Source organism: Perca fluviatilis, chromosome 4 (genome assembly GCF_010015445.1).
Source record: "Perca fluviatilis chromosome 4, GENO_Pfluv_1.0, whole genome shotgun sequence".
NCBI classification, from domain to species: domain Eukaryota; kingdom Metazoa; phylum Chordata; class Actinopteri; order Perciformes; family Percidae; genus Perca; species Perca fluviatilis.
The window spans coordinates 42,492,198-42,519,289 of NC_053115.1; the positions used below are offsets into that span (position 1 = coordinate 42,492,198).

Sequence of the window (27,092 nt, forward strand, 5' to 3'; positions counted from 1 at the left end):
GAAACCACACATGTTGAAAATGAAATGATCCCTGACGAGAAAACAATCCCCTTTTAATCAGAGTCTTTCTGGCCGTCACACCCTGAGGTAGATAAGATAACACCATGGGGCCCACCGGCAAACGGCACGTTATCACAGGACCCATTATTATTATTATTATTATTAGATTGTCATCAAGTAATCAAGACAAACACCAGGCTTTCTGCTAGAAACCACAGATGGATGCCATCCATCCATCTGTGGTTATATAGATAATAGATAGATAGATAGATAGATAGATAGATAGATAGATAGATAGATAGATAGATAGATAGATAGATAGATAGATAGATAGATAGAAAGATAGAGATACATTTTACTATGGTACTTCTTCTCTTTCATTAATAAACAGAAGTCAATTAAAGGCCACGAAAAGCCCAAATCAATAAAAAATCGAATCAAAATCGAATCAAAATTGTGTTGACAACCTTCCGGAAGCACGTTCATGCTTTTATTTTGAAGCTTTTGTTTTTCATTTTACTTTTCTTTTACTTTTCTTGTCGATATTTCACAATACAAATCTTATAACATATATTTACATTTACATATACGATTTTAGTCAGTAGCATATCACAGTGCAATATAAACAAAACTGCAGAAGAGACAATGAATTTAAAAAAAATACAAATACAGAAAAAAAGTAATATACTTTTATTTTTGAAGCACTACCGGTGTCTTTTTCTTGGCTACATACGGGTAACTTGACTGTGCAGGGGCGGGGCCAACCTGTTGAATTTGACGGACTTACCGTAAATTCACGTAGAAGGATTGGAACGTAACGTCACAGCTCGTCGCTGATTGGAGGAGAGTGGAGGGCGAGTGAAATATAGTGCAGCTCAAACCGTGTAGCTCTCAGTGAAGCCGACCAAAGACGAGACAGCCAAGGAGACGTAAAGTGGAACATTTCTCAATAACTTGTGCTTTTGTTGGACTATACTGGGAACCCCAAAACAAACTCCTGCCTGCCTACCTGAAGAAACAGTAACTCCCCGCACTGTTTTTTTTAAATCTCTGCCAAGCTAACGTTCAACGACTTTTTCTAAACTTTAACGCGCTACCTGAAAGAGGGAAAAAAGGACAATCATGCTCAGCCTCTGCCTCGTGTTGATTTTATCTGCCTCCGTCTTTTCAGAGTCGGTAAGTTTGTTTTACTAAATATTTCTAACATGTCCCTTTAGTCAGGCTGGCGGTAGCCTAGTAGCTAATGTAACTGCTAACGTTACGTTGCTAGCTAGTTTACCGTTGACGTTACTCTGTGAAGGGTTGTACGTAAACGCGACAGAAATAGCTTTGATTTAGCGGGTTCCTGGAACGTTTTAATGCTTCTTTATACACGTTTGGTGTTGATTAAGTTGACTCTCACCCCCACACACACACACATATATATATATATATATATATATATATTTATATTTATATGACACACACACACACACACACACTATAGACTATGTTTTGCACATTATGCCCTCAACCCTTCCCATTCAGCCTCTTGTTTTCTAATGCAAACCCCTAACCCTATGTGTATAGTTGTTTCTGTATGTATTGTTTATTTAATATTTTGTTTGTTTGTATATGTATGCACCATTCATCAAGCAAATTCCACGTAAAGTGTAACTTACTGTGACACATAAACCCTTTTCTGATTCTGGTAAGTTAGTCTCACCGAGCCTTTAGTGTTGTTAGCGGGTTAGCTCCATTGCCAGAGTGCAGTGAGTGTGTGTTTGTTGACACGCACACAGGCACACAGGCATCTACCGCCTGCTGCATTTATCCAGTATGGGGCCCAAAGTGGGGGGTAGTTGCCAAGTCCCTTTTCCTGCCTGGGATGGGCCAATCACTGGGACATTAGGGCTGCTCTCTTCTACATGAATGACTCTTTTCTGTTTTTTAAGTCAATTAGCTGAAGAAAGTTGCCACTCGTTTAATTTAACCCCTCTTCCTTCTTTCTATTCAAAAAGGAGGTACTGTAGAAGTCAATGTAGTTTGAGTCCTTTTTCATAATATTGTTGCTGGATATGATTTTAGTTTTTATTCCATTTTCTGTGTGTGTGTGTGTGTGTGTGTGTGTCTTTACTAAGTATCGGTCCCTATGTAATGTTACTCATGAAATATGACCCAACGACGAGACATAAGAGCGCTTGACAAAGGAAAGGAATCTTGTACCTTAGCACATAAATCAAAACTAAATGTACATGTTCCTAAAACTACTTCAGTTTTTCACATTAAAACTCATCCGAAATCCCAAACTAACGTTAATTTAGTAGCTAAAACAGTTTTTATTTTTTTATTTAATTTTTGAAAATTGTGTATGAAACCTTAGTGTATAACCAACATTAAGCGAATTGCATACTATTTCCAGTTATATTACAGTATGCAATACTGGACACTATGGCGGCATAAATATCCCACAATGCAATGCGGTAGTAATGACAACGTTCATAACGGACAGAAACCGAGGCAGGTCTGTAACGTCAAAATGCTCTTAACTTATGTTTCTACATATTTATCCAATCTAAACGACTGTTAGGTCTAAGTTGTTCGACTGAGTAATTTAGGCTTTATCTGGCGGTGTCGGCAGGGGAAGCTCTAAGGATGTCACGTTGAAAATGACCGCTTAGTGCGTCTGAAAAGAGACACACACTACTGTTTATTTACACAAAAGTATGTTGAACGATAGTTTACGTGTATGTACGTAGTTCAGAGGAGGAGATTTCGGACGCAACGTGCGTGTGTAGTGTGTGTTTTCTAAACTGACTGACTGTTAAGAGACTTTAGATGGGAGTTATCCTTTTTTAGCATCTAAAAACCTGTTGAATCCGTTTTGTTGCCAAGTAGGTTTTCACACACTGGAATGTGCTGTGGGTGTTTTGGTGCATGACTATAAACTAGGGCTAAAGATCCCAGGGTTTCCCGCAGAAAATGTGTTAAAGTGGTAGGGTGGGGTTTGTCGTCAGACCGGGGGGAGTCAATAGGGCATGGTGAACACAGTGCTGCCTGCCTGTAACAGAGGAAATCTAACGTTAACCCATACCATGACAGCTTTCATCTCGCCATTTATATAGACCCTGTTTACACGTACATGGTCATTTTTACAAACGCAGACATTTCCCTTGGTTTGTGCCCTTCGTTTACACGCAAACGGAGAAGGCCAATGTGGGCTTGAGCTTCTCGTTACACCGCCACCTACAGGTCTGGCATGCTCTTGACGGCATATATACACAGGTTCGTGTAAACAAACACTTTTCTGAAAACTGACAGCTGTGCACAATGATGTGCACAATTTTTGAAAACTGAGAGGTTGAAATGTCAGTTTATGAAAATATCCGGACACGTGTAAACGTAGCAATACCCTGTCTGCGTGGAGTTTTGAAAAGTGTAAACACACCTGCAACCTCAACGTTGTTTCCCTCAGTCGGCACCGCAGCTCTGTGTGTCGGCTGTCAAGATGCAGAGACGTCAGATGTGCTCGTGCTTATGCGCTCTTGGGTACCAAAATTTGGCACAGTTTGATTTAAAGTGACTCCGTCCTCGGTTGTGCCGATAGTTAAGGCGGCAGGCGTGCGTTGCTCAGGTGGCTGCCTAAGCTGCAAAGTGCTGCGGGAAACCCTGGATCCGATTCTGTCGATTTATTTATTTATTTTTTTTTTTTTTTGTTTTAAACAAAGCTCTGTAAAAGTGAGGCTCCACTAAAGCGTGATTTATGGTTGCGTGGAGGCTCCACGCAGCTGCGACATACGTAGCCACGGCGTCGATTTTTACGCGCCAGTATAATCGCGCTTTAGTGTCTCACTGTGTTGCGTAAAAGCAAAAGGCTGGTTTCATGCCAGAAGAATGTGTGTGCTGAGGAGTGTCGCTGAACTGGAGGTTGTTGACATTTCCGAATGTTATTTCCCGAGCACTGCGGGGTCGCTGTGTGTACTTTTCTGACGTTTAACAGCCATGATGTGCTGTTATCCTGATTGGTGTATATATGTGTGTGTGTCTGGTCTTTTTCACATTATGTCACTTCTGTTTTGTCCGGTGTATAAACACGTTTATTCTGCTGCCAACCAAGCTTATGTTATGCAATAACCATTCATGATATGTGTGTTCTTCACCTGAGAATGTCGTGCTTTGACCCAGTCCCACTGAAGAAAGTTGTGCCTGTGTGTTAGAATAACCGCTTCATGTATAAATGGGGAGAGATTATTATCATATGCATTAGTCATACTTACCGTACAGTAACGGAAAGCATTTGGTCAGAACCTTTCCATGTAGTTTCAAGCGGAAACCTGGATCTGGTTTTGAATCGGTGGCAGTACATGTCACATCTACAGTATGTAATTATTAAGCATGATGGATTTAGTTTTGAGCATAGTGGAGAAATGGGAAGATTTATTTTAATCAAGAGGAAACCTACCATTTCATTTCTCAACTTCATCTGTTTTCTGTTCCTCTTAACCCTTACGTTGTCCTCGGATCAAATTTGACTCTATCAGAAATAGGGGTTACTTTTAACCAAATTTCCCAAAAAATAACATGCATGGTTCCATACGCTAATTGATGATCACTACTTAATGTATACCCAGAAACAACCGCATCGTTAAAATGTACGTATGGGACGCAGGAGTTTTCTACCTGGATGTTATTGTAAACAAACTTTGGTTGGTAGGCTGTCTGGATGCCACCCACACACAAACACATGCACCCTGCCCCCCCCACTCCCAGTTAGTCCAGTTGGTCAGTACAAATGGTGTGACTGGGTGACTGACTTTACCAGTCTTTCCAGGATGAGGTGCATTCCTGCAGGCTACCGGTTTCAATTTTGAAATTATTTTATAAGGAAGCAAGATTTCACTTATTTTTATTTATTTATTTATTTTTTTGATGCATTTTGGGCTATAATTAGAGTACACAGAAACACTGCGCCCTGCAAATGTATCAAAGTAGAAAATGTAGGAGCACATAAATAAGTTTAGGGGCGCAATGAATAAGTATCACATGTGTTTGACGCAATATTTTCTTTATTTTATGGAGCGCTCCGTTGGCTGTGTGGCTTAGTTGTGTTTGATTTAGAGCCCGCTTGAAACGCTGTAATGATCAGGATTCATTGGCCAGTTACGGGTCCACTATGTAAGTGAAGAAATGGAGACAACAAAATGGAACGAATCAAAGAAGAGAAAGAAAAGTTATCTATCTAAACATGTTCTGTGGACATGGTCCTTGTATTTATTCATGTTGGACCAGTCCAATATTACCGTCAGTTGAAATAAACCTTGTGTTGTATTTGTTATGAATCTATTTTGATGCATTTTTCCCATAACTTTTGTAATTTCGCATATGTTTAAAACTATCGAAATTAATATCGATAACGCAGTATCACATTTTGTCAATATTATGCAACCCTACTTGACCGACTCCCAGCGAGACGCTCTTTGTCGGTCGGATCCACCTTGCCTTTTACGTTCCTCAACGCTTTGGAGCTTCTGCTCATTCTGCCTCATCTCGCTGCGTCCCCCCGTCCCCTCTGGAATGTGACCTTTGGTGATCTTGACCGGCCCTCTTGGGTTATTTTGCACACTTGGAGGAATTTCAATAGGGCCCTGGGGCCTTTTCATAAGGGACACTCCTGTCCTCCAGCGTGGAAACACCTACCTACAGCTTTTCCCACCAAGATATGTCCTGTTTGTTTATTTTTCTGGTCTATAACCCTCCTATTGTCCTCTAGTCAAGTTTGTTTCTGTGATCTTGTCAGACGTGTTAATACGGACGCAGGTTAGTTCTGCTACTGGAGCTAAAACTCTAGTATGGAAAAAAAAAAAAAAAATGAAAAGGTAGAGGTAGCCTCGGCCCATCTCTCCGTCATCAGTTTCTGTCTCGGATCAATTGTCATTCTTAGGTAGGTCTTTGGCGGCTTTTCTCCCTTCTTTTATTTGCTGCACTTTCCTTTGATGGATACTTAGCCTCTGAGCTATGACAATCCTTCCCTCCCTCCTTCCAGCCTTTTCTTCTTCTCCACCCACTGAGGTCATTATTGGCATGTGGGCTTGGCGTTCCCAGCTAATCGATAACAATGTTCTGCTACCTGACAAAAGAACAGGCTTTTGTAGCCACAGGAATGATTGGAATGTTTTTTTTTCCTCAATGAGCTATCTTTTCTTATTGAGCGGATGCCAAGAGACTTACAATTATCTAATAGTCTGAAGATATTGCTTCATTTTGGAAAAGCCTTTTGCTGCACGAGGGAAAAGAGAACTTTCCAAGTCAGATACACTGAGCTGTGGTCAGGCCGCGTGTGCAGTTTTTTTTTTTTTTTTTATCAGTTTGTCCAAGATAGAGCGGGCCAAACAAACCACGTTCTTCAAGCCTTTTGTTTTTTTTGTTTTTTTTTTCCATTGACCTCAGCATTTTCTGCCCATGTATGGAAGCACGAGTCCTTCATGTCCAAGTAAAGGTGAAAGAGAGGGAGAGAGAAAAGTACAGTTACAAAAGCTGAACTGTTGGACTAATTGTCTCATTTTTTAATGGCAGGGTTTTTCCTGCACCGAGGAATTTTTGGTGCCCCCCAAAGAGGTTTCAGCCTGAGCCAAAGGAAAAATCACCAGCTAAAAACCGTCTGGAGGAGCAGTGACCTAGTGAACATAGTGGCATCTGTATTTAATTGATAAAGAATTAGAACCAGTTAAAAACTTCTACATAGTCACGTTAAATAGTGGTGTACTTTTATGTTTGGATATCTATCTATCTATCTATCTAGACTCGAGCACAGATTGATCTGCCTCCTGAGTTTTGTGTTTACCTGTAGATACATAAAGTGTGTGTTCTTGTTTAACTATATTCGTGGGGTCCAAAATACAGTATACTTGTGGGGTCAGGACAGCTTTGTGGGGCCAAAATGCTGGACCCCATAACTTTTTAAAGGGCCGTTTGAGGGTTTTAGAATTAGGTTAGGGTTAAGGTTAGACCTTTAGTTGTGATGGTAAGGGGCTAGGGAATGCATTTTGTCAATGAAGGGTCCCCACAAAGATAGTGCCACGCTCTGTGTGTGCGTTTTTAAAAAATAAATTTAAAAAAATCCTGATTAGACAAAAGCAAAAATTCTTCCAATGTTTTTTTCTGTTTCAATTAGCGGTTTCAAATCCCCCTAATTTACCAAATGTGTTCTGTGATTAAATCAGGTTTTAAAAAAAAATCCTCTTTGCCCCAGAGTTAATCCGTGTTGCACCACCAAAACCTCAGCTTGTTGCCCTCTGGATTCCATTTGTTATATCTTGTTGGAATGCCACTGGTTTTGCATTTAGCCCTGAATCATTTGCACGAGAATGAGGCAGGTTTTTTTTTCTTTTTTTTTTTTTTTTGGAAGTGTTTTTGTCTCTTTTGCATGACGGGGGTGCGGTGAAAAGCTTGTGCGGTGAAAAGAGCGCAGGGGAGGGAAGGCAGGGAGCATGATAAATAGTATCACTAGGATGTAATAATGGTTCCCTGCATTGCTGTCCGCTGGTCTATAAAATCCCTTTTGGGGAGAGGAATGTCGGCACAGAGAGAGGAGGTTTTTGTCCGCCCTGCCTGTGATGGAGAGCAGTCGAGAACCTGATTCCCCCCTTTTCCCTCCACCCTCTTTCAACCACTACATGTTCTGGCAGTTGTAACGGGAACTGTATGAATACATTTCAGGGAAGGAGTGTGTGTATGTCTGTCTCTCTGTGGCGGACTAGTTAAAATATAGGCGGCCACGGCAGAACATGGAATATGAGCCTTGCTGCGTTTCCATTGGGAAATGTATCGGGGTGCCTGGAGGGAGGCTGTTTGATGTCAGTCCCATGATGCCCCCTCATACTCAACAGATAGTTATTCCAGGCCTGAAGCCAGACTATTAACAACTAGCAGCACCCATACACTCAGTGGTTCTTCCCCGAGCAGAACAGATGTATCTGACATGATAAGTGGAAGGACGGAGCATGAAATGTCATAATGAAAATGCCCCGCCCTCGGGCTGGGAACCAACATCCGATATCCCGATAACGTTGACTTAATATGTCCATAATGTGACAATGTTTCAGCGGCGGACATCGACACGTTCACAAGTTTAGTTTGTTTCCCAGAACATAAAATGCAAATTACTTTGAAGAAATACACAAATACATGTGAGGGTGTGGTAGAAACCTGTAACGGCGAAAGTGAATATTCCACTCATATTCCCGTTGACATGCAGCCGTGCAAAATACGATATTGTTTTTTTTTTTTTCAAGTGGAGGACTTGTTGGAGTGTGTGAACACAGCGTCCCTCTTTCATTCCTTCAACCAGCTTCTAGAAAAGGGCGGCTCTATTCCAGAAACCTGTTTATCAAAGATGTTAAAGTATCTGTGTTTCTCCTTATCTTTTGGCAGTGCATCTCTACCGCAGCCCTGCAAACTGTCAGCCTGTTGGTTTGTTTTACAGCAACCATAGCAACGCACACAGCTGACCATAAGCCATCAACAGGCGAGAGGCCGTAAACTGTCACAAACTGCTGTAAAAACCCAGATTGAGACGCAGATTCTAAAATGCAATGTATAAATAATGCTTCTAAAACCTGAATAATACCAGAATATCGCACACGTCTCGATCAGAAAATACTATATTCAGAAAAAGGTCTTATTCTGAATATCCAAACAGAATATGCTGTTTACGTGACCTGTATCAAATTCAGAATATTGTCATATTCAGAATAACGGTGGAATATTGGTGTGCATGTAAACGTACTTGTTGACATTAGCCTTTTATCTGCAAGTGATATAATATGAACTGATAATAATAATAATAATTGAGCCTGTTTTTATCGTGGGTATTTTTGCAGAGAACTATTTCTGTGATAGGTAACTGTTTCCAACACAGCGAATGATTAAGAAGAATTCGTTTTGTGTTCTCTGGAAATGTACTTCTCACAAATGGAATTATACTGACGTAGCTTCTGTCAGACTTCTCTGTTTACGAGCACCAAGCCACCAGAGATCACTGAGTGCTTTTAGGCGGTTTGAGGGCTTCCCCTTTGTCAGACCTCCTTCCTGACAAATGTGTCTCAACAATACTGTACCTCTTTGATGTGGCGTGTGTGGCGGAGCGTGCACACAGCCAAATGTGTCTCGGTATCGATGTGTGTGTCACTTGGTGTATACTTGTACTTTTGCATCGCAGTGTGTAAGGTCAACTTTTCTAGAGCAAGTGAGATTTATTCTTCTGCGTTAAATCGTCACCGTGGCTACGTACGGCGGTACGTGGACACGGACCCTACGCCGTAGCCTGACGTCACCTCTCTGAAAAATGTAACTACATGTCGCGGCGACGCACGTGGCTCGGCCGTGGCTTGGCAGCGTTGCATCCCCCCGCTGTTTTTCATAATTGTTAGTTGCAGCCCTACACAACACTTTCAAAGGCACCATCGTTTTTCTGTTGAGTACAACCTTTCTTGATTTATTGTTTGATGTATAAAATGTCAGAAAATAGTGAAAAATGTCCATCCTAGTTTCTCAAATCTTTCAAATGTCTTGTCAGTCCAAAACTCAAAGATATTCAGTTTAGTAAGATGTAAACAACAAGGAGCAGGACATCTTTGTGTTCAAGAGGCTGAAGGCAGCATGTTCTCTTTATTTTGGGCTGAAAAATTACTTTTACGTTTTTAATCGATTATCAAAATATTTTAAAATATTTTTTCTATCGATACCTAATCACTGCAAATTAACAGAAGTTCATAACCCGCAAATAGTTTGACTAGAGATGAAGGTACTTCTGTTAAATCACTTCTCCACGTTGGTGTGTCTTATTTTGCACAAGTGCCGACTATGTAAAAAGGAGAAGGGAGAAGTTGCTGACATGTTTTTCCAACTCCAGCAGTGCTGTTACCACTGCGCGTCAGAAAAGATTACAGGGAAGTGTGTAAAATATTCCCAGTGTAGCGAGGCGTCATGCTGCGCACAAAGCCCAGACTCATTTAAACATACTTCGAACATATTAGTACGAAGGTGGGGCTACTTTAGGCGCTGGCTGACAGTTTGAAAACCCTTCACCGCGGGACATCGCAGCCAGAGGTGGAATGTAACTAAGTATATTTACTCCAGTACTGTAAGTCTAAATGTTGAGGTACTTTATTTGAGTCTTTTCTTTTCATGCCACTTTCTACTTCCACTCCGCTACATTTCAGAGAGAAATATTTTACTTTTTACTCCACTACATTCATCTGTTACAGCTTTAATTACTAGTTACTTTACACATTAAGATTCCTGCACACAAAACACGTGTAGTTTATAAAATCTGATGTTTTGATTTTAAAGTAAACTAGCAAACAATACAACGGCCTACATCAATACAATATAACCTTTTCAATGCAGGACTTTTACTTGTAACGGAGTACTTTTACATTGTGGTATTAGCACTTTTACTGTAGTAAAGGATCTGAATACTTCTTCCACCGCTGATCGCAGCCTGAAGTCGAACCGTGAACCTAGAAGTACGAGCACAGGAGTCGCTGGTGGGTTTTGAACCCCGAGCATTTAATTGGGTGTCTCCCCTTGTGCAGAGAGCGCCGTGGCTCCATTGTAAAGAGGAGAGGAATGTGGTGGCTGGCTGAGTAGCCGAGGTCTTGGCCGGTTTAGCAGACCCACACCGAGACACGCATTCCTCAGTCGGCCAGACTCGACCGCAGCGCACACAGCTCCATGCAGTCTATCAGAGATATAAACATGCTGCTCTCTTTTTTTTTTTTTGTTGACATTTTTTAAAAGCAGCAGTTTTGACATTTTGTGAAATACACCCAATTGCCCCCTGGCTGAGATTGATACCACTCTAATTTCTGTACATCAAATGTAAAGCTACACCAAGGTTAGCTTATCTTAGCTTAGCATAAAGACTAGAATCGGGGCTTTGTATCAGTGGATTGTTATTGTCAGCTTGCATTTTAATGGACTTTAGCCAGACATGAAAATCAACACGGCATACATCTGTATTCACAGGTCAACACAGAGTCAAAGTACGCAGGCAGCCAATGTGTCAGCAGGTTAATCTGTAGCAAAAGTTTATACCAAACAAGTTTCTCTCCATTTAAAGTTTTGTGTCTGATAAGTTACTCATAGCATGATGTTTAGTTAGTCATAACGTGATATTTAGTTACTCATAACGTGACTTGTGTTATGAGTCACTCGGTGCATTGTTAGCTGGCTGAAGTTGAAGATTAACCACCAACGTAAGAAAGATCTCGCATAAATTCAATCTCTGCAGGACATTTAATTTGACTTGAGCTTTATTTTAAACACGAGACTTGTTCACGGTGTGTCCAGCATCTTTCTCAGGAAATACAGAGGCCCTTTTTTATTATTTAAACTAGTGCAGTAGTGCCCGTTCCAACGGGCCAATTGCTTGGCCTCCTTTTTTTGCTGCTTGTAGCTTCTTCTTTTTTTTTCTGTTCATTTTCAAACTGGCTTAGTGGCTTTACGGTTATAAAGTTAAGGTATGGATTTAATTAGCGGAGGTATTTTGCCAGCGGTATTGTTATCCATATTGTAAGTTGGCACACACAAGACGTTACACAGCCGGAAGGGTGGACACGGAAGAAGCAAGTGCATCGTACACGGACAGTTTGCGGAGCGTATCTGCCGCGGAATGTAGTTTATTTGTTTTTATTTATATATTTTTTTCTTTATTTTTTTTAACCGGCTGCAGCGCACTCACGGCATAGGATTGTGTGAGTCACAGCGAGACGGAGAGCTTTTGCTTTGGGATTGTATCTTCAGTTTTTTGGAGCCGGCACAGAGCTGTGAAAACGTCAATCCACAGCTGTTATCAGAGGACGCAGGTGACAGGAAACAAGAAATAAAAACAGAAACTCTCAAAACCACAGACAGACATTCCTTTATTTATAGTTAGATTAGGCTAAATTGAAGGTTGCTTACTGGTATTATGAACTAGAAGTTGGACTGATCCACAACTATGAAGGAAAAAGAGTTGATTTAAGCATCTCTTCTTGGAAATGAATTGGGGTCTTTGTAACTAATACCAAACTATGAATGAATGGACACTCTCACGTGCCCAAAAAAACTTAAGATATAAATAAGTTGGTTTACTAGCATGAGTCATTTTCATGCTTATTTTCAGACTTTAACTAAACACTGCGTTGATTTGTCTTAGATGCATATTTCCTGTTTTCCTGCCTTTTTTCTTATTGCTTCCTGCCATGTGAAGCCTTGAGCCGATCTTTTTAGCTGATAATAACTCCACAGTAGCTGCATTTAGTCCATTGGGCTGTAATGTCTTTGATCTAAGGCAGCGATATGCCTGCCTGAGGGAGCGACATCAAAGAGACGGAAGAGTAGGGAAGACATTAAGAGAGGCATGGCCTCTGTAAGAGTCTGACTCGCTGCAGGCTTTCGGCTTATGTGTCCATCATTCACGGATTGTGTAATAACTGAGAATCATCCGACCGGCGTGGCAGGGCGGCTTCATCGGTGGGAGGAAGCGGCCAAAAAAGGCCATTCCGATAAGACCGGGGACGCTCCCTCGGGGGGCGCTCGTCAAAACTCAATTAGGCCTATCCGTGGAGACTGAATCAACACTGTCTGCTGCACAGCTGGCCCGTCTGTACGGCTTGAGTCTTATCTCGAATAGAAAGCAAGTGGCACACAATTTAAAAGGTTGGAGGAACCGGAGGCACTCAAGAGGGTAAAGTATGGAAGCCTGTAATATCTTTTTGGCTAGAAAGTCATTAAGAAATGCCTACGCGTTTCAGTATTCACGGTTTTCCCTCGGTTTGTGGAAGACTGTAGGTGTAGGGCTGGGCGATATGGAGAAAATCAATTATCACGATATTTTTGACCAAATACCTCAATATTGTAGTGTTAAGTATTGGTGCTTTCACAAAATAGTTACACAATGAGATTTTTGATAAATAATCATCAGTCATGTGGATATAATGACTAAGTGGGAAAAGGCAAATGGTAGAACAGTTACAACAGTCTAAGTTCAGAACATTACATCACTTTACTGCAGCCTCTAAAACCAGGAGAAGACCACACTTATGCCAAATTACAATATCCAAAATCTAAGACGATATCTAGTTTCATATCACGATATGGATATAATATCGATACATTGCCCAGCTCTACTTAAGAGTGCATATTTTGGTCGGGGGGTTTAAGAACTAGCCCTTTCCTTCAACCTTTTTTAAACGAGCGGTATCCCCAAACTAAAGAGCACCAGAGGGCCACTTTCTACACACCCGAGCGCCACTCGCTGCAGACTGTACTGTGACCAATCTGTACGAGGCATTGTCCGAGCTGAGTGCAACGACATTACTCACTTTGCTGAGTTATGTTTGTCTTTGTGATAAAGACGGAACAGCCCTGATTGACTCAACACGCAGCTGAATTTTGTCACGTAGTAACCTTGACCTTTTTGAGTCATCTGATAGCGTTTAACAAGACCCAGCAATCAATCTTTTAATGTGCGTCTTCTCGAGCCCTAGCACAACCTCTGCAGCTGTACGTTGTTGGGATCGTGTCACGTTGCCATAGAGTCTCACATGGTGCTGGTAGGTGGTGATACTGCTATAGATAGACCCGGCGTAGGTAGAAGGAATCTAGAGCTCGGCTGTCAGAGCAAAAGGCAAAGGTAGGTGTTTGTGTCTGTTCCAGTGAAGTCCAGCATTCAGCGCTGTTCTAGGTGTTTACTGAAGGACAAATGAGGCCAATAATGGAAATAGTCAGTGGGTTGTTTTCAGGCCTTTTGTCAAGAACTCTATGTAGGAGCAGCAGCAGGGCTGGGCTCTAAACAAAACCCTCAACTTAATGATTCTGGCATTATAATGAGCCTGTAATAGATCACTCCTTATGTGTGTGTGTGTGTGTGTGTGTGTGTGTGTGTGTGTGTGTGTGTGTGTGTGTGTGTGTGTGTGTGTGTGTGTGTGTGTGTGTGTGTGTGTGTGTGTGTGTGTGTGTGTGTGTGTGTGTGTGTGTGTGTGTGTGTGTGTGTGTGTGTGTGTGTGTGTGTGTGTGTGTGTGTGTGTGTGTGTGTGTGTGTGTGTGTGTGTGTGTCATCAGGGGTCAGAAGTGCATCTTACAAGACCAGGCGACACAACACATCTGTGCTAATCCTGCTGGTTCCAGTATCACCCAGCAGCGGGAGGGGGAGAAGTTGAAGAACAGGATGGGAAAAGGAGGGAGGGAAATGTGGAAGCAGCAAAGAAGAAGGGGAGTTGGCACAGACCAGGAAAGAGGGAGGATAAGACTTCCTCTTCACTACTACGTTTTTAGTTTATAAACGTAATATCTCTTGCTACGTTTACATCTCACGTCCACACTACTGCAGCGTTTCCGAGCCCTTAAAACTTTAACATTTGGAAACACTGCTGCCCCCGTTTTTGGTTTTAAAAACTCCGGGGGTTGCTTTGTAGTCTGGACGGACACAAATGGAGACATTTGGAAACGAGGAAAGCAAATATCTTCAGCTACTTCTACGCTTCGTGTCAACACTACTTGGGCGTTTCTGAGCCCTTAAAACGGAGGCATTTGGAAACCCTGCCGCTCCCTGTTTTTTGGTTTGAAAACTGCGGGGTTGCTTTGTTACGTCAGACAATCTGCTTCCTGTTAACACCGATGCGTACATTCCCCGTGTATGTGTGTGTGTGTGTGTGTGTGTCATGTGATAGGAGTTGTCAGACCTGTTAATGTGGATGGAGATTAGTTCTGCTACTGGAGCAAAAACTCTCCCTGGACAAAGATCGTTTTTTTTTTGTCTCAAAAACGCAGTTTTAAAAACGAAGCAGCGTAGATGTAGCCCAAGAAAGCGTTTTCACTGCAGATCTTGATTTTATCTTTTTAAAACAATATCTTCCATTTTGGCTCCTGAGGTCATCTCAAGCCCAAAATGGCAGCTGAAAAGAAAGGGGTCGAGAAGAAAAAAGGTTAGAAAACAACAATAATTGTCTTTTCTTGAAAAAGGTCAAGAGACGTTGGACATCACAAAGAACAAGGAAGCGCATTCCTGCGTGCTGGTGTTTCTTTTCGGTCTTTTCATACTTTGTACCTCCTCCTCGCCGCCGTGTGAATGGTCCAGATGCCTCTCTGTGTGCCGGCAGATGGGAGGGATTGTTTCCCCGGTTTAATGAAGGGAGGCTGCTGGAGGCTTATCCCCGGCTACCTTGGTCATTGATATGCTCTTGAGGAGTCCACCGGCATTGTTTGGCGTCAAAAGGAAGGGACAGACCCAAAGGCTGGGTGGCGGGTGTCTTGACAGACTGCCTTTCAGTGAATGTGGACAATTGGGGAACTGGAAAGTTTAGGACCTCCATGCTGAGATGGGCAGGATAAACAAGGACAGGACGGGACAAGAGGCTAGACTTGGGGGAGGGTGGTAAAGTGTGCAGAAAAGACTGTTGTGGCCAGAGAGTTTCATAAACCAGACATAAGATGCTCCTTCTGAACAACAGTTAATTCAACTTATTCAAACAAATGATTGCCCCTCGGGGATAATAAAGTTACCTTGACTTGAAACTTAAATATACTGAAGGACTGAGGACTGTTAGGGTTAGACTCCGACCTGCGGCCCTTTTGCTGCTTCTCTCTCTCGCTGCTGGCCTGTCAAAATAAAGGTCTAAAATGCCCCCAAAAAGTACAAAACATTACAAAAAATGAAGCAGAAATGGCGAGTGGACTATTTTCCTGTTGATCCATTTAATCTGCAAATATTTTATTTATTTCTTTAAAGATTTTTTTGGGGCATTTTAGACCTTTTTTATTTTGACAGGACAGGCGGAAGCCAAAAGGGGGGGGGGGGGACGACATGCAGCAAAAGGGCCGCAGGTCGGAGACGAACCCGCGGCCGCTGCGTCAAAGGCTAAACCTCTATATATGGGTGTGCGTGCTACCAGGTGAGCTATCCGGGCGCCCAATCTTTAGATATTTTGACGATCTATTAATTGTTTAATGCCAAACATTCTCTAGTTTCTAGTTCTTGTTTTTTTTTTTGGGGGGGGGGGGAATATGCTGCTTTTTCTATTCTCTTTCTCATGGGATAGTTAAACTGAATATCCTCTTAGAATACGTTTTTGGACTGTTGGTCAAACAAAGAACACATTGGGCTTTTGGCGTTGTGATGGGCATTTTTCTCTCAATTTGTTTGGCTTTTTTTATAGGCCAGACGATTAAGTGATTATATTTTAACTTCAGTATTTTTCAACCTGGACCCTATTTGCCATGTTGTTGTGTGTTTTAGTCACTGATGGGAATCCTAATTTATAATCCATAATTATGACTGCAACAATCTTGCTAAATTCTGCTAAATAATTTCAGAGATTGTTGTTCCCATCAGTCATGACGTTGCATTTCTGGGATTGTTTCCGGTGCCGCCAGAAATTCAGCCAGATGTCTTTCTTTTCGGCCGGATGTCTGTCCCCTTCCTGTTCCTTTTGAGTTGGCGTTCTAACCTCCGGTGGATTTGTGAGGACTATGGTTAACTGCTCCTCAGATCTCTGCAGGGTAAATCCAGACAGCTAGCTAGACTATCTGTCCAATCGGAGTTTTCTGTTGCAAGACTAAAACTACTTTTGAACGTCCACATGTTCCACCAAAACCAGTTCCTTCCTGAGACTATTTAGCAGAGGCACCGTGCACGTTGTGGTACAGCACTCGATGAAAAGCCTAACGTGGCTGCGTGCGTCACTACCACATACGGAAACATTATCCCCCAATTCTCTCCATTGAATCCATTTGGTTTGGCTGTTATCCACATCCGGCTGCTTATCAGCTGTTGCGCATTAGGCAGAACATACGAGGCTGTGGATCACTGGTGGGAGGACGACACAGGGATCTGTTTGGGGCCATAAGTGGCTTTTAAAAAATTATCTTGACAAATGATGTGGTTGGCCAACTTAAAAAACAAAAAAAACAAAAAAGTTCAGCTCTGAAATGAGAATTAGATTTTGCTGCAATGACATGATATTTCAAAAGCCCTAATGCACAAACCTTTGGTTTCTCCTGGAAAACAACGCTTAGAAAAGATGGTAATCATGAGCTTTTTAGGGCAGTGTTTCTCAATTGGGGGTAAGTGTACCCCTGGGGGTACTTTGGAGGACTGCAGGTGGTAAAAACTGCCTTTTTTTCATGAGCATTTCAATGTTTTTTTTCCAGTTACATGGCTGTTTGGTAAATCTTTCACTGGTCACGGAGGTACTTGGCTTAAAAACACAATTGAAATGGGGAACATTTATTGAGAAAAGTTTGAGAGCCACTGGCTTAGGGTATCCACATTCTTGGTAATCTTTGTTAATAGCATCAACGTCACCCTCAGGCATTCTTGAGCATTTACTGTACATGAAGTATGTCGTCGTTCGGCTCTCCAGGATGTTCGGCCCTTTTGTGGCTTCTCCCTGAACCGCAGTGTGCTGTGCTGTAAAGCACGTAGCCAGCGTTTGTGTTGCTCTGCCCATTGAGGCCGTGTTTGCTGTGAACACATTAGGCTTAATATCAGGGCGTGAAGGTCTCTTTTCTCTCAAGATTGATAATCTGAGATAATGAGAGCGTTTGCTTACACATCCAATGGATTCATTTATATCTTTTTGCAGTTTAAGAAGGACTCCTGGCTGACATTTCTGTTAATATTGGAGTATCCTAAAGCAGAGTTGATGTTTTTATGAACTGTATTGACACTAAAGTCCAATACTTGTCCTGCCGACAGGCAGACATGACTGACTGAATCTGGGTTTAACAAATCAGACAGGCCCTCATTCATTCAGCCATTGTAAATGCTCCATGTGAGCTCTGATTTCCATGTTGACTTGGTTACATAACCACCGTCACGCTGCTCTCTCCTTTCTCTTCTCCAGTCTGATCTGGTTTCGATGAAAGTCTGTGTAAAGTGCACAACACACATTCTGTTGTTTTTCTTTGTACGGTAATAAAGTAACTCATCACTTCCATCCCTTTTTTGTGGGAATTTTAGTACGTCTTCAGGCTGTTCTGGCACATTTTTTTTCTTTTTTTCTTTGTGTGAAACCGAGACTTCCTATTTCATCCTCAGGGTCTGTGTTGTGAGGTTTCCCAAAGACATTCTTGGATTTTGGGAACAGAGTGAGCTTGTTTTTGTCCGGGCAGACCGGGACTTGGCCCGAATCCCGCCCTGGCTTTGCTTCATGGGAGAGTGTAGTAAAGACATCTGATCGTAAATTCAGTGGCTGCCATCGTAACAAAAATCCTTCAGCGTTTTCCATCTTTTATCTTCCTGCTCTCTTACTGAATAAACCTGGCCTGTTGGGACAGGTTCCAGCTGGTGTGTTATTTATTTATTATTTTTTTTTTAAGAGCACACAAGAACGCAAATGGTGGCGTTTTTTTTCCTTCTTTTTTTAAGCTCGTCTCTCCGCGATGCAAATGTGTGTCAACGTTTCACCGCGGGGAGCTTTAAAGGTCCCAGTCGGGAGGAAGGGTTTTATTGACACTCCAGGACCCTGACAGGGATCACTTTATTGGGAATAACCCCTTGAGATGAACCATCATTCAGTTGGGGGGTTGTCTTCCTCAACAACACACAAAAAGTTTCAACATATTTCTTAACCTTCAAAAGGAAAAGCAAAAACAGAACAAACACAAAAGAGTGTAACTTTTTGATATTAATGAACGTCTGTTACATTAAAGCCATTGCTACATGAGTTGCTACAAAGCTAATTAAGACTATCAGCTCCACACAACTCTCTCTGCATTTCTCAGTAGGTTCACAAGATTGTGGGGTCCGGTGACTTTCCCGCGCAGAAACTCGAGTGAAGATAATGACCTCCTGGAGAGTCAATCATGTTTTTTTTTAATCCTCCATGTCCTCCTTGGCTACTAGCAACTGGGTGGAAGAGAGGGGGAGGGGAGTGGTGCGTGATCACGGAAGGCTTGTATCATGTGGACGCGCCGACACTTTTGTTACTTAGAATTCCTCCCTGGGGGCGACAGAAACTACACACCATAGCTTTAACAATAATCTTGCTTGCGATATTCGTAGAGAAGAGTTCAATACACGGGAAAGTGATCGTATCCGTGAAAGCAAACTGTACAGTTATGACATTTATTATATACATTTACAGCTGTTCCTATAGTAAGATGAAAGAGCACTTATTGTTTCAAATGTTGACAGGCGAATTATTCCAATGAGACGGAGCTCTAAACATGAATGCTTACACTTAAGAGACTGCAGAACCTAATGGGGGTTCTCTGGGTATTGAAGCTGTTGTCTTTTTACTTATCACTCAAACTCTTTTGTGGAAGTCGAATACAGAAATAGTACTTTTTTGTTTGTGTGCTCTTGGGCTGAACAGAATGTAAAATAGGCTTCAAGGAAACCCTTCTCTCCCTGACATTGGTACCACGTTTTTATCCAGGAAAGCCGTTAAGAAATGAATCATAAAATACAGTACAGACCTGTGAAATAAAATGTAAGGCAACAACTAAAGTTAGCGGTTGTGCGTGCGTACCTAATCCTACACCTCATAATGGTGACTACAGGCGCTCCATTTTCTCGCTGCCATTCAAATGAAAGCCGACTGCTGGCGCTACGTGCTGCAACAAGCCCTCTTGAGTCACATTATAGGATTCACACTTCTTCAGATATTGGAAATCGGTTACAGTGGAATCGCTTGAAAGGTCGTTTTGGTGTGAGGTCGACATTATCTGTCATAATGTCACTGATCTCGCGGACTAGAAGAGAGCAGAGCGCTGCTGGAAGGTCACTTTCTTTCAATGAAACCTGCAATTGACTGAAAAGAAAAGCCGAGGCCATCCCACAGCATCCTCCTTTACTCTCTCTCTGGCGCTCTCAATTAAATTCAAGGTAGCTTTATTAGCATGACTGTAGGTACAGTGTTGCACAAGCAAAACCGCATAACAATTTGAAACTGTAACATGAAAAATTGTGTGTTCTTTCTTTCTTTTATATTTGTTGACATCATGAGTTCTCTCTCCCTCATGATGACTTCCATCTGAGTGTTTGCTTCGTTTTAAGTGTTAACTGGTGGCTAAGTCTGCCCGGGGCCTCCAAGCTGCGTGTGTGTTCTCGAATACTTGGTGCAGTAAAGATGTGTGTTTGAAGGTAATCCCCTCTTTGCCTCTGCCTTTAAAAAGTAGGCAATATAAGACAAGAATGAGGGGAGGGAAAGCCTCATTGTACCTGCACAAGGGCTTCGTGTGTGTGGCTGAGCAGGTTTAGGAGCTTTTCTCACCTCGTTTTACCCTCTGGGTTAGTGTTACTCTAATGCTCTTAAAGTGTGTGTGTGTGTGTGTTGCAAAGATAATTAGGCTGATGGAGGTGTGTGTGTGTGTGTGTGTGTGTGTGTGTGTGTGTGTGTGTGTGTGTGTGTTAATCCCATTCACAGTGCTTACTAGGCAATTGGTCAATGAAATTAAGTGTGCTAATGTGATTAAAGGAGGTTGGTGTGTCTTCTCAGGCCGACCAGGGAAGACATCTCATCCATTTTAAAGCTGCACCTAACGATGTTTTCATTAGTGGTTCATCAAAGTCTCGTCTTTCCCTGGTTTTAAAGACCGCATTACAGTAAAGAGATGTAACTTTTTGAGCTTACCACATTTACTAGCGCGCGTGTGTGTATGTATCACACACACACACACACACACACACACACACACACACACACACACACACACACACACGTTGTGAAAGCACCAGTAGTCGACCCTACAATATCGCCGCAGTATTGACATTGATGTGTTTGGTCCAAAATATGTTTATTTGATTATTTTTCACACACACAGAATCAACTCACTTGTGCCTTTTGGACAATTAAAAAATAAATAAATAAATAAATAAAATGCAATCTGACCGCCGCTGTCTCTGGTGTTCACGTTTTCAATGTTTCTCACATTTTTTATTTTTTTTTTTTGGTTTTGTTTTCGAAGTTTAACTTTTTGTCAGTTTTTTTTTTTTTCTCTAACGCTTTTGGCGTATCCCTCTGACCGCCACTCTCTCTGGTGTCCCAGCAGGCGAGGGAGACTGAGACGTGGGTGCCCATGAAGACCACGCAGACAGTCGCCATGTCGACGCGCCACGGCGACCTCGAGTCATCCGGAGACTCCCCGAACGGCTCGGACTTCGGCTTCACGGACGGCGAAGACAACAAAAACGCAGAGGATGGCGACATCGACTACTACACGGAGACGCTGTACGACGACGAGGACGAGTACGAAGGCTCCTCAGGATCCGGGGACGGAGGTCGGTCTTCACACATACTTTCTACACATTTAATAATGATACAAATACTTTAACATTTTAAATCGACCTTTTTTAACTATGTCTGTCTGTCTGTCAAAAAAAAATCAGGATTTAAAATAAAGAATCTGTTTGTTTCCACAGCAACAACTGTGTCACCTGTAATGGAGTCCAAGCCATCAGTTAAGGTAAGAACACCTCCATCTTCAGATGTAGAATACTAAACTACTAAACATTCAGTTTACATGCACATGTCCTACCTCCTTTAATTCTTCACTTATTTATATAGAATATACACATGCATGCATATATACAGTGCCTTGAGAAAGTATTCGGCCCCCTTGACCTTTTCGACCTTTTGCCACATTTCAGGCCTCAAACATAAAGATATAAAACTGTAATTTTTTGTGAAGAATCAGCAACAAGTGGGACACAATCATGAAGTGGAACGGAATTTATTGGATATTTAAAACCTTTTAAACAAATAAAAAACTGAAATATTGGGCGTGCAAAATTATTCAGCCCCCTTAAGTTAATACTTTGGCGCCACCTTTTGCTGCGATTACAGCTGTAAGTCGCTGGGGTATGTCTCTATCAGTTTTGCACGGCCGAGAGCCGACATTTTTGCCCATTCCTCCTTGCAAAACAGCTCGAGCTCAGTGAGGTTGGATGGAGAGCGTTTGTGAACAGCAGTTTTCAGTTCTTTCCACAGATTCTCGATTGGATTCAGGTCTGGACTTTGACTTGGCCAGTCTAACACCTGGATATGTTTATTTGTGAACCATTCCATTGTAGATTTTGCTTTATGTTTTGGATCATTGTCTTGTTGGAAGACAAATCTCCGTCCCAGTCTCAGGTCTTTTGCAGACTCCATCAGGTTTTCTTCCAGAATGGTCCTGTATTTGGCTCCATCCATCTTCCCATCAATTTTAACCATCTTCCCTGTCCCTGCTGAAGAAAAGCAGGCCCAAACCATGATGCTGCCACCACCATGTTTGACAGTGGGGATGGTGTGTTCAGGGTGATGAGCTGTGTTGCTTTTACGCCAAACATAACATTTTGCATTGTTGCCAAAAAGTTCGATTTTGGTTTCATCTGACCACAGCACCTTCTTCCACATGTTTGGTGGGTCTCCCAGGTGGCTTTTGGCAAACTTTAAACGACACTTTTAATGGATATCTTTAAGAAATGGCTTTCTTCTTGCCACTCTTCCATAAAGGCCAGATTTGTGCAGTATACGACTGATTGTTGTCCTATGGACAGAGTCTCCCGCCTCAGCTGTAGATCTCTGCAGTTCATCCAGAGTGATCATGGGCCTCTTGGCTGCATCTCTGATCAGTCTTCTCATTGTATGAGCTGAAAGTTTAGAGGGACGGCCGGGTCTTCGTAGATTTGTAGTGGTCTGATACTCCTTCCATTTCAATATTATCGCACGCACAGTGCTCCTTGGGATGTTTAAAGCTTGGGAAATCTTTTTGTATCCAATCCGGCTTTAAACTTCTCCCACAACAGTATCTCGGACCTGCCTGGTGTGTTCCTTGTTCTTCATGATGCTCTCTGCGCTTTACACACACCTCTGAGACTATCACAGAGCAGGTGCATTTATACGGAGACTTGATTACACACAGCTGGATTCTATTTATCATCATTAGTCATTTAGGTCAACATTGGATCATTCAGAGATCCTCACTGAACTTCTGGAGAGAGTTTGCTGCACTGAAAGTAAAGGGGCTGAATAATTTTGCACGGCCACTTTTTCAGTTTTTTATTTGTTAAAAAAGTTTGAAATAGCCAATGAATTTCGTTCCACTTCATAATTGGGACCCACTTGTTGTTGATTCTTCACAAAAAATTACAGTTTTATATCTTTATGTTTGAGGCCTGAAATGTGGCAAAAGGTCGAAACGTTCAAGGGGGCCGAATACTTTCGCAAGGCACTGTACCTACTTGCACACACATATACACATATGCGCACACATATGCACACCCATGTACACACACATACACACGTAAATACATGCAGACACATGCACGCATACACATATGCACACATGTATACACGTATATGCACACATACACACACGTAAATACATGCGGACACATACGTGTGTGTGTGTGTGTGTGTGTGTGTATTTTTTTCTTTCCAGCTATCACCTATTGATGCCCATGTTTCATCTGTTCCTTGGGTTACTAACTACTTCTCTGATTCCGTTTTATTGACTTTACATCCCTCTCTCCATCCTCAGCCCGACGTGAACGACAACAACATCCCGGGGGCAGAGCGCCCGGTGCGGCCGACCGTCAACGAGGTGGACATCGTGCGGAAGAGTAACGAAATCCAGCAGCAGTCGAACGAGGCGGCGCCCGGCGAGGACCAGCTGTCCAACGTCCTCATGGCCCACGCCGCGGAGGACAGCATCTTCAACAAGACTGAGGTCCTCGCAGGTCAGTACGCATCCCCAACCGTTCTCTCAATGTCGTGCAACGTTGCTTACTTCATTAATGTGTTTACTGTGTTAATGGACTGAGGATGGGAGGAGGGTTCGGTGTTTGGTTTCGGATTCGGCAGAATCTTAACCAGTGAATTCGGTATTCGGCTGAACCCCAAAAATCTGGATTCGGTGCATCCCAAATGGCGATTTAACAAAAACTAAAGTTGTTAATGCACTTCTAGAGCCAATATATCATGAGACATTTCTAAAAACTAGATGTTTTGTAAAGAAGAATGAACTTCACATGTCAGTCAATCTGACATTTATTTCATTTGTAAAGAAGAACATAACACGGATCTTCTGCTCTTTCTGATGTAGTCACTGTTGGCGGTACTGTATAAACAGGAACTATTTAGGTCAATCATTTCATTAAAAAGAAAAATAAATAAATAGTCGATTCTGGGGAAAAGCATCTATGTTAGAAATCATTGCAAAAAAATCACGATGCATAACTATGTATATAAAAATTTCTCACCCCTACAAATTTTTGAGAAGGTTGAATTGTCTTTTTTTTTTTTTTTTTTTTTTCTTTCTCGTGCTTTAAAAAGTCTAACGTCTCTCCGGTCTCTTCCAGCTCTGATCGCGGGCGGCGCCGTCGGCCTGATGTTCGCCGTCCTCCTCATCCTCCTGCTCATCTACCGCATGAAGAAGAAGGACGAGGGCAGCTACGACCTGGGGAAGAAACCCATCTACAAGAAAGCCCCCACCACAGAGATCTACGCATAGACCCTCATCTCCTCCCAGCCAACACACACACACTCACTCACACTCTAGGGCTGCACGATATGAGGAAAATATGCAATAACATTGTTGAACGTCGCGATAAATAAACGGATATTAAGTGTTCTACATTTCTGCTGCTTTCAATATTCTGCTAAAATACAACAAACTTGCTTGTTGACTTTAAAACAAATCAAAGAAAATCATTGAATTGAACATAAAAGGCAGCACTAAAAAACGAACCACTGTCATGTTTTAAAGTGCCGTTTTGTGCCGATATTTTCATTCAACTAACATAAAAAAATGTATCTTAAGTGTCTTTCCATTATGTCGCAGCTTTTCGTGATCGGTTTATTGCGGCAGTATATTGTGCAGCCCTCAAAACACACACACACACACCCACCCACCCCCCTCACTCCCTCGACCCTTAAAAACCCAATCATGGCCGGCGTCCGGCCTCACAGTGCCTCATCATTCTCACTTTTCTTGAGCGGATTAAAGCTCGCTAATGAATCAGGAGAGAAGCCCCAACAACACAATCGATTGACTGACTCCTCCTACCTGATGTACGCCAATATTATGGGTGCTCTCTCGACCAATCGGAGGCTCTGTTCTGTCCTCTTGTCATCATTTTTTTTTTTTTTTTTTTTTCTTTCTTTTTCTAAAAGGAGCAACAGGAGTGGACCATTTCTGCTGCGCTACACGGTGATCGTTTTTACATCTTTGTGTTTTTTATTATTTTGTCCCCATGTCAAGAGAAAAAACAAACGGAACTTACAATGGAGGACTTCGGAGAACTTTTAAACTCCTTTTTTTTCATTTTTTTTTCTCATTTCCCCTCTCCTTTTCCCCACCTTCCCGTTAAAAAACACTAACACTGTTCAATGACTCTTATGTCTCGCTACGGTACACATTAACAGTCCAGTTATTTATTACTCTGTTTTTATTCCTCCTTTGTTGGACAGCAGCTTCTCACATTGCTGTAGAAAAATGACTTTCATGTGAACTTTTTTATTAGAATTATTTTTAAAGAACTCCTTGTAACACCGAGAGATTTCACGTATTCTTTTCTATTAAACATCCCTTTCATGACGGGAAAGAATTGAGCTCATGTTGTTTGATTTGAGGAAAATGTACGTGGCTGTAATGCTGGGTAGATTCACGCTCTGTCATCCGTTAGAGGAGTTAGAACTGATGTTAATAATTTACAATATTTGCAAATTTTTATCCTCACAGTGCTCCTACGATTACATTTTTAGAACCGAGACGGTCAAACAAAGGGGCAGGAAGTGTTTGGAAATCATTGTTTCTGCCTTTTTCACACGCACAAAGTGCAGAAGATAATTCACTTCATGTTGTGTACATTTTCAGATGCAACAGAGTTAATTAAACAACCTTCAAAAGACTTTTTTTTTTTTTTTTTATTATTACTTTTTCTTTTTTTAAACTCCTGGCATGTTTATTGTATTTCCTCATGTGGGGAAAGTCCCATCAGTCTGGCACGTAGCGCCTGATAAGTAAACCAAACTAATCTGGGAAAACACTGTATGACCTAGGACACACACACACACACACACACACACACACACACACACACACACACACACACACACACACACAGCTGCCTGTTTAAAAGCCTGGAAAGATGTTTTACTACTATAATAATTACCGCTGTGCCTCTGAGGTTTGTTTTCTGTTATTATGGAGAACTCGCCTGGAGGTTAAGCAACATGCTCCTACACGCACCTACATTCCTCACACAGAGACACACACACGTGCACACACACAAAACAAAGATCCGACACCGTGACGACTGAATCTGCTGACTCTTTAACCATAAGATTTAAGCTTAAAGGAATAGTTTGAGACGATCGATACCACTCTCGTAGATGTCCGTTAAATATGACATTGCTTAGCTTAGCATAAAGACAGGAAACCGAGGGGGAACCGCTAGCCTGGCTCTTTCAAAACAACTGAAGACATTTGTATGATTACAGAGTTGGCCGTGTGAGAGTTAATGCAACTCTACGTCGACGATATGATGCTCAATCCCACATGTGTGGTTCTGTTACAGAAAGCGACGAGTCCGTTATATTGTCACTTTCAAAAAGTTGAGTTTCCCGGTCGTAATTAGGACCTGGAAGTGGAACATGGACGCTGTTTGCGATTCAGAAACTTATTGTATCCACCAAGTTACGATTCCTCCGAAGTACCGAACTATTTCAGGAAACTTCCAGTAAAGAAAACAGTCTGACACACAATCAAAATACAGAAATGTCGTTCTTTGGCCCAGTTTTTCTTCAGATTTAACAAAGTAAAACGTGTTAATTAGTGAGCTTTAAAGGGCCGTGTAACGGCGCCAGGCTAGCAGTTTCCCTTTGTTTTCAGTCTTTATTCTAAGCTAATCTAACAGAGCCAGGCTAGCCATTTCCCTCAGTTTCCAGTCTTTATGCTAAGCTAAGCTAACCGGCTGCTTCTTTAACGAACAAACGGACATTGGTATCGATCTTTAGCGTATTTAACTATTCATTCATCCTTCTGTCTGTTAACATTTCTACTTCCTGAACATTAAAGTGCTCAAATCATTCTTAACTAATATTTATCTTTTACATTAACTTGTAAACAAGAAACTTAAC

The 27,092-nt window shown here is 41.9% G+C and overlaps 1 protein-coding gene across 2 annotated transcripts; it reads left to right on the top strand.

The window, feature by feature from the left end:
* The first annotated feature begins 875 nt into the window (after positions 1–875).
* Positions 876–25,861, top strand: sdc4 (syndecan 4). Of its 2 annotated transcripts, none has more exons than XM_039797008.1 (5): positions 876–1,176; positions 21,016–21,247; positions 21,389–21,432; positions 23,491–23,689; positions 24,311–25,861. In XM_039797008.1, the coding sequence occupies exons 1-5, from the start codon at positions 1,123–1,125 to the stop codon at positions 24,460–24,462; spliced, it is 681 nt and encodes a 226-aa protein (XP_039652942.1). In that variant the 5' UTR covers positions 876–1,122; the 3' UTR covers positions 24,463–25,861. The 2 variants fall into 2 exon arrangements, with proteins under 2 accessions (XP_039652942.1, XP_039652943.1); XM_039797009.1 differs by having other exon boundaries at positions 21,019–21,247.
* The last annotated feature ends 1,231 nt before the right edge of the window (positions 25,862–27,092 follow it).

Excerpts from the sequence above, each read along its gene's own strand:
- sdc4 (XM_039797008.1), top strand. The coding sequence starts at position 1,123 with ATGCTCAGCCTCTGCCTCGTGTTGATTTTATCTGCCTCCGTCTTTTCA. Across the intron at positions 21,248-21,388 it reads CTCAGGATCCGGGGACGGAG|CAACAACTGTGTCACCTGTA; the intron begins GTCGGTCTTCAC and ends TTGTTTCCACAG. Across the intron at positions 21,433-23,490 it reads AGTCCAAGCCATCAGTTAAG|CCCGACGTGAACGACAACAA; the intron begins GTAAGAACACCT and ends CTCCATCCTCAG.